Source organism: Oculina patagonica, chromosome 7 (genome assembly GCF_052425735.1).
Source record: "Oculina patagonica isolate OP01 chromosome 7, crgOcupat, whole genome shotgun sequence".
In the NCBI taxonomy this organism is placed as follows: Eukaryota; Metazoa; Cnidaria; class Anthozoa; order Scleractinia; family Oculinidae; genus Oculina; species Oculina patagonica.
The window spans coordinates 10708119-10716424 of NC_135764.1; the positions used below are offsets into that span (position 1 = coordinate 10708119).

The following is an 8306-nucleotide window of genomic DNA, read 5'->3' on the forward strand; positions in this document are numbered from 1 at the left end:
GTCGTTGCTATTGGAAGCAGTCCCGATGTAAATGAGCTTCTACCGCTGGTACGAAAACCTGAGCATGTGGTTCAGGTGCCGTCCTTCGATGGTCTTGAGGGACAAACAACGTCATTGGCAAGGAAAATAGCAGGTTTGTATTTTATAAATGTTATTTTCTGGATTGAAATTAGAACTGTTGTTACTGAGCGAATAGGTAACAGGTTAACATAGAATAGACTGACGTCTCATCCGGGGGAGATTGATATTATTTTCTATTATTTTCCATGCTATGGAATTGACCTAATCGGGGCAATAAATTCCTGGGAAACCCAGTTGGACTATCGCTATCCGGTGGATAAGTGTAAGTCAGGATACCGGATAAATCACTAACACTTATCCACCGGATAGCGATTTATCAGGTGGATAGCGTTATCCACCCTTTGAACAACTGGGCCCTGTCCGATAAGTCAATGGGAGACAAAATTTACTCCGTTTTTTGTAAATATCTTTCTTCCAAGCTTTCTAAATCTTCAATAACTTTCCATTCCTTTTTTTTTTTCATAATCAGACATGGACAAACCAGAAACGTTTCCTGCAGATGTAGTATTTCTAATGGACTCGTCATCCGACGTTATTCTGGACAACTTTGGAAAAGAAAAGGACTTTTTTAAATCTGTTGCTAAATTTATGAATGCTGACCAAACCAAAACCAGAGTAGCAGTTATCACGTATGGAAACAGAGCCATTGAACAAGCAAGCTTCATCAGTCCTCAAGACCAACTTCAAAGTGGGTTGAACGGAGCCGTGTACGTCGGCGGAAGGAGGAGAATCGATCTTGCCGCTACTAAGGCTGCGGAGATCTTAGAAGAAAGCCGGTTTTCGGTTGCAAAAGTTGTCGTTCTCTTGACAGCGGGAGTAAATGGAGTCGGCGACGCAGGTCTTTTGGATAATGCGTCTAAAACGCTTCGTGGCGTCGGAGCTAATACCTATGTTGTTGCTATCGGTAGAGACGCTGACGTAAAGGAACTTGAGATGATCGTCGAGGATCAGAAGGACATTTTTAAAGTCCCTGAATTCAATGGACTAACAGAAACTTCTGAATCAACAGCCAAAGCTATTATTAGCAGAGCAAGTAGGTTGTGTTTGTTTGGGGTTTTGGCGTTAACACTGTCAGTCTCAGACTTGAAAAAATAATTTATTGGTATTCACGTTTGGTACACTTAAAAATCCATAACTGAACTTAATTGAATTGAAATTTATTTTTGTTATTTAAATATTGTTACAAAATTGCTTGCCCCCGCTACTAGTAAAAACGACTAATCGAGGCGGGGGCAAGGTTAAAATAGAAAAAGGATTACACAATAGTTAATAGTATAATTATTTGGGATGTTCCATTAATGCTGAACTTACACTGATTTACACGGACTCTGGAAGCCTTATAACTGTTACTGTAAGACTGAAAGGACCTACGGTTCGAGAAATAATAATAGCCTCAGCAAATTATTTTAGTATGAGTTTCCAAAATTGCTATGGACTGAAAGTCTTCAGAAAACTCAAGTTGCAATGTTTCTTGGTACATTTAATCTTAATTCTTTTAATCTTAACCATCCATGTTTATATCATATCTGGTGTTGATCTTAGTATTCAAGTTAACTGTAAGTTGTGCTCTTTTAAGATAAAATAATCCATTTAATTTATGCAAGCTTCTGCTCGTTTGATAAGGAAAAGGAAGATTAATATATAATTTCTATATTTCTTGCAGAGCCTAAACCTGAGAAGGTGTACGATGTAGATGCTGATGTTGTCTTTTTGGTGGATTCTTCGAGGGGCGTTGGCGAGGAAAGCTTTGAGAAAGAAAAAGAGTTCGTGAAGAACGCCGCCCACTCTCTAAATCTAGCCCCTGGAAGGTCCAGAGTTGCCGTGATTCCCTACAGCTCCTACGCACGACAGCCAATAGGTTTTGGCGACCACTCTACAATGCAGACATTTAAAGAAGATGTCGACAAACTTTTAATCGTTGGCAACTCGAGAAGAATTGACCGTGCGTTGACTGCTGCCGAAACCCTGTTAAAGAATGCTCCTTCAGGGCGTCCTAAAGTCGTTATCCTGCTTACAGCCGGAAAGCAAGACTCTGGTTTTGGTGATTCTTTAGCTAGTGCCGCAGCTCCTTTGCACGCCATGCGAGCTAAAACATACGTTATCACTATCGGTAGCGAGCCTGATGTGAAGGAATTAAGGCCTGTCGTGAACGCTCACCTCTTTGCTGTTTCCTCATTTGCTGCTCTGGAGCGTCGCACGAGGCCAATTGTTAAATATATTGCAGGAAATATAGGTGAGAATTTGTTAGCGATAAGTCTTTGATCCATTGTTTATCTAACCATTTTAAGACAACTAACAAAAGGTTAACATGACCGCGCGGCAATCTCATAAAAGGTAATAGTTTCATTCGCATTTGTTGACCAATATTGCAAGAATTTACACGCATTCTGTAGGTGGAGCGACCAAAAATAATATGCCGACTTCTTCCATTGGGTTGGATGCTTGTCTAACATAGGCTATTTCCTAGCTTTTTGTCAAGTTTCGCTATTCGATTCTGTAACAATTTGTACCCCGTGGAGTTGGAGGGTACTGTGAAACTGAAACGTCTTCCAAAGAATGACTGGGCACAAAACAAAAACCCGCTAATAGAGAGTTTCATTGAGTGCGAACCAAAACCAAGAATTACTCTGGCCCACAGGACCCAGACACCCAGGAACCACAAACCGGGCAAATACATGTAGCTGGCACGAAGCGGGGAAAACGTGGAGCGAGTCACGATTGGTTTGGTTAGTTCGATGGCTGAGAAAGTGGCGGAGAGTTTTAAGCCAATCACTAAGCATAGTAATGCAAAACCAAAGCAAACGCAATTTACTTTCGACACTCAAGTGAAAACCGCTCTAACCGCTAACCCAATAACCGATGAAACCCGAACCTCTCGTTTGGAAGAGTATAGAATAGAGTTCTCTCTTGGTGGCTTATTGAATGTTATATAACTGTGATATGTATATGTTCCACAACAACTGGCTTCATTTGTACTTTCACTTTGCCTGGCGTATACATGAAAGAAAAAAGGTTTCTCTGCAGAAATGCAGAATTCAGACAATCATTTTGTTGTTGTTGTTGTTGTTTGGCAAAAAGAATGTTACTTTTTTAGAGAAAACGGGCGTTAGTCCTAAATCTGTGTAATTCATTTCTACTATGGTGTTTAACGAGCTTTTCTTTCGCTTGCAGAAACACAACCAGACCCACAATCAGACTTTAAAGCTGACATCATTTTCCTGGTTGATTCCTCATTTGGAGTGACTGCAGACAACTTTAACAACGAAAAAGAGTTTATCAAATATCTATCAGCTGCTCTAAATCTCGCCCCACAAGGATCTCGGGTGGCAATTATAACTTATGCTTCATATTCCAGACTCGCCATAAGGCTGGGAATATTACAAACACCTGAGTCCCTGGGTAGCAGCCTAGATGGCCTTACACGTATTGCAGGATTGCGAAGAATGGACCGAGCATTGGAATATGCATCCATATCTTTTGATAACAGGTCTCCTGATGTCAGAAAAATTGTGGTTCTCTTAACTGCTGGTCAACAATCCAGAGGGGGGAAACCGTTAGGACAGGCTGTGCAGCCTCTACGAACAATCGGCGCCGAGACATATGTGGTTGCCATTGGCTCTCAAGTCAGTGTGCCTGAGCTGACATCAATAGTCAAGAGGAACGAAGACATTTTTCTGGTGCCCAGATTCGACCAGCTCACCTCCAAAGTGAAATCTGTCGCTGATTACATTGTCAATGGTACGTTCCTATCTTTTTGTTTACCTTATGAACATGGTATTAATTTGTTTCGATTGCTCACGGCAGGCAAAACGAAATGTAAGACTACATAGAATAATAACACTGATTCAAGACGGAACAATGACCTGAGTTTGATAGCTTAATACTTTTGCGATGTTCATTGCAAGACAATCGAAAGTTGAACACTTTTTAAAGTGCACAAAATGCACACCCAAACTGCACTTATTTATAGTATTTAGACCATTAAATGAGTGCATTCTGTGCAAATGGAGTTGGATTTATTTGAAATGGTCTGAGACCTTTTTACGACTAAAAGTAAATCTGCCAATGACAGTAGAAACTTTGCCTTGTTTTACTGTTAACGGTTACATTTTAGGCCTCTTTATGGCTGACGGTTAACCCCATTTAGTCCCGTCGTATTTGGGCGTCAATTTTTTAAAATAACTATTTTTGAATTCAGTGCAGTTAACTTGCGATTATTTGATTCTTTATTCAGCCTCACGATCAGTTATACCGCCCGAATTCAAATCTGACATCCTCTTCATCATGGATTCGTCCTCACTTGTGACTGAGGAAGATTTCAGGGCACAAAAGGACTTTATCAAGTCAATGATGGCGTCGTTTCATGTTAAACGAGGACAATCTAGAGCCGCCCTGATCACATACGGACAGAATTCAGAGAAGGTTCTGCGTTTTGACAGCTATCTCTCCGTGAATTACATCGAAAGTGCAGTGGATACAGCGACAGGTATTGGTGGTACTGCTCGACTTGACAAAGCGCTTGTTGACGCCTATGATGTTTTGAGAGACGCCAACCCGTCGATTCCCAGAGTTGTCATTTTGTTAACTGCCACCCGCAAAGGAGAAGAACCCCACAGAGAATCAATCGAAGCAGCCGCCGAGAGAATTCACGACCTGGGCGCCCGAGTATACGTCTTTGCAGTTGGAAGAGACCCGACTGATGAAAGCCTTTGGCAAGTGGCTGATCATTCGCAAGATGTTTTAAAAATACCAACTTTTAAAGATCTAAGACCAAACAGTGATTCCATGGCAGAAACGATTTATACGAGAGTTGGTGAGTTACATGTTTAAATATTGAATAAAAGTAGTCAGGAGAAGACAAATTGACATTAAAAGGGTTTGTCACTTGATTCTTTTCATTGGTTTAGACGTTTTGGCTACTTCTTTAGCCTTCGTCAGTAATGAATTAGCGAGTTCGTTGTTACACGCTATTTGAAAAACGTAGCGCGGCGCTTGCGCGCGTGACCATAAACGCTACTCTTGACGAACTCATGTTCATGTGATGCATTTGTAGGCTTCTGAGTGATTATGATATGATCGTTTCTAACGCTTATGTCTGCTGTAGAGCGCCAGCCTCGCGCTATGCTTTTCAAAAAGCGCATGACAACAACCTTGCTTTTATTACTCATGAAGGCTTGAGAACTAGCCGAAACGTCTGACAACAATGAAAAAGAGTCAGTAATAAACCCTTTGAATGTCAAATAATTATGGTGAGTTAAAAGTCTTTTGTAGATTTTATTTCAAACATTACCTTAACAAATAATTGGGGCTTTTATCAGGTAACAAACATTTCAAGTTAGCAATCAACCAATCAGAGACATGCAACGGACAAAATGTCGTTTCTTTAAAGTTGTAGCATGTTTCAAATTTCGCATTTTGAAAAATCGACTTATTACTTTTATTTGCGAAAATATGTTAGTCGTTTCCCTTTTACAACAGACATGACAAAAGGATCAGTTCCATGAGTGACTTCAACTAATGTCGCATTATCATAACATTTGGCCATCATAACAAACGGAAGTAACCCAGTGACTTATCCACAACTGGAAAAAAAAAACAATCATTCTCATTCTTTATATGTTCCTTATTGTTGTGGTTGTATTTGTTGTTGTTTTTTTTGTATACGAAGTTACTATTGTCAGTATTTGTTTTTCTTTTTGTTGTTGTTGCTCTTGTTGGTATTGCTGTTTGTGTGTACACCAAAAAGTGCCACTGTGTAAATTGCATTGCATAAGTAACCGATGTTTTTTTCGCTTCCTAATACAGTCGCAAGCAAACCGTTACGTCCGATGGAATTCACGGCTGACGTTGTCTTCATTGTCGACTCTTCCTCTGAAGTAAGTCGAGAAAACTACATCAAAGAGAAAGGCTTCGTAAAGTCTTTGGCCAAAACCCTTAACCTCGCTCCTGGAAAAACTCGAGGATCTGTTGTCATCTACAGTAGCGTGGCAAGCCTCCTGATTAGATTCAACGAACACTCAAATTCAACAACGTTTGATAAAGCAGTCGATGATCTGCCGTATCTTGGGTCCCTGCGAAGAATGGACTTAGGATTGCAAGAAGGTGCTGTTGCAATGAAAGATACAAGGCCCGGTGTCCCCAAAGTTGTTGTTCTTCTGACAGCAGGTCGTCAAAGCCTATCAAGAGACTCGTTGCCTCAATCTGTGAAACCACTTCAGGACATTGGCGCCAATGTGTTCGTAGTTGCAATTGGATCGCAACCAGACGACAAAGAGTTACGGCCTGTTGTTAAAGAAGCCCGAAGACGTGTTAAAAGTGTCGAAATTTGATGACCTTTCGTCACAGATGAGACCAATTGCAAGGCATATTGTGAACAAGACCGGTAAGAATCATGGTTTTTTTTATACTGTTTATATGCATTTAACAGTAGCAATCAGTGATCGACGAGTGTATGTAAACTCACTTTGAAAATGATTAGATGCTGTTGTTAATAGTATTGCGTAGACCACCTAACACTCCCATCATTGAATATGATTATTTGAATAACCTTCAAAATTAGTAATAGTAATTGGACCGAGCGGAGTACAATTCAGGGAGTAATCGGGCGAGTAATTTCAAAATCCGCGCGAGGCCAATTGTAATTACGAGCACGATTAGTCTCTTTATTACACATTGTAGTCACTAGCTGTCTTCTCATTGGTTAAAGGGGCTACGTCACGAGGTTTTAGTATATTTTTTTTCCAAACTCTTCTGTAATTGGTGGGAGGCAATTTTACCCATGGAAATATTTTTCTTTGAATATATAAAAGAAGATACAAAAGTATTTTTTTGTGAGGGATCAAATCACGCCGAAAATTTTTTTTTTTTTTAAGCCCCCCCCAAATATATTAAAAAATTTTTTTTTTTTTTTCATTCTTTTTTTTCCCCCCCCCCCCCCCCCCAAATTTTTTTTTTTTTTTTTATTTTAAATATTTTTTTTAATAATAATTTTTTTTTTTTTTTTTTTTACCCAAAAAAAAAATTTTTTTTTTTTTAAAAATTTTAAAAAAAAAACAAAACTTCCACTTTTTTTCCCCCCCACCAAATAATTAAATAAACTAAAATTTTTTTTTTTTCAAAAACCACCCCAAATATGAATTGTACTACACGAGGTCCAATTACTAATTAATGGTATGAATATCAAAATACGAGGTTAGGAAGTCTTTGAGAACCTTTTTTTGTGAGAAAAAGCGAAAGGTAGATTCAATTGCTTGTACAAAAAGTAGGGAAACAGCAAAACAAAAACATTCAAATGCGCGAGATTGACGCGCGAATGGCGTAGGTGTCCAATTTCAAGTATCCAATTTGAAGTTGCTCTAATTGGATACCTGTAATTGGACACCCACGTGATCGCGCACCGATTACGCGACAATAATTATTAGGCGCGCGCAGAACCAATCAAAATCGAGAATTTTGTTATAGATACGATTATAAATTATATACCTTTCTTAATTCTGTAATAAGCCAATTCAATTGCATAAGTGGTTTTGTGCAGGACTAATGCATTCTTTGTCGTGATCAATATACGAAAAGGTGGTGTCGCTTTTTCCTAGTGATACTGAGTCAGTTGTATAATATCTTCTAGTAATGGTTTGAAGTAAACTTTAGATGATTCCGGTTTAAATTTTACCTTCCATTTTTTTAGATTCTAAACCTGCGGATAAAGATCAAGTAAACGTCATATTCCTACTGGATACTTCCACGGGCGTCACTCGTAGCGATTTTGGAAAACAAAAAGACTTCGTCAAGGCCATGACTCGGTCATTTCAACTCCCCCTTAGTGAATCAAAGATGGCTGCTGTTCCATACGGTGCTTTTACTGCGACATCAGGAAAATTGAATACGTACCAGTCCCTGAATGAATTTGACAGGGATGTTGATGCAGTACAACTAATAAGTGGGCAAAGGAGGATGGATGAAGCCTTGAACGCTGCCAGCAATGTGCTTCGACAAGACAGGTCACCGGTCCGTAATATTGTCATTCTGCTGACTGCCGGAAGACAAGCTCGGCTGTATCAAGGCCAACCTGTGAGGGATTCCAGCAAGGACGTCAGGGACGTCGGCGCCGAAATCTATGTCGTGACAATTGGCAGTGAACCGAGTCTTGACGAGCTTAGGCCCATTACTGCAAATCCAGAAGACATTTACCAAGTTGGCTCCTTCGATTATCTTCAGCGTGAAGCGCA

At 39.8% G+C, this 8306-nt stretch overlaps 1 protein-coding gene across 1 annotated transcript in view; it reads left to right on the top strand.

The window, feature by feature from the left end:
• The window catches only part of LOC144660676 (uncharacterized), a 39448-nt gene extending 31553 nt beyond the window's left edge, over positions 1-7895 (top strand). Inside the window, exons 21-27 of the mRNA XM_078521360.1 lie at positions 1-133; positions 551-1114; positions 1745-2314; positions 3253-3819; positions 4316-4894; positions 5887-6463; positions 7766-7895. The exon at positions 1-133 is cut by the window's left edge and continues 431 nt beyond it. Of these exons, the coding sequence (XP_078377486.1) occupies positions 1-133; positions 551-1114; positions 1745-2314; positions 3253-3819; positions 4316-4894; positions 5887-6410 (2937 nt within the window). The 3' untranslated portion in view covers positions 6411-6463; positions 7766-7895. The remainder of the gene's footprint in view (positions 134-550; positions 1115-1744; positions 2315-3252; positions 3820-4315; positions 4895-5886; positions 6464-7765) is intronic.
• The last annotated feature ends 411 nt before the right edge of the window (positions 7896-8306 follow it).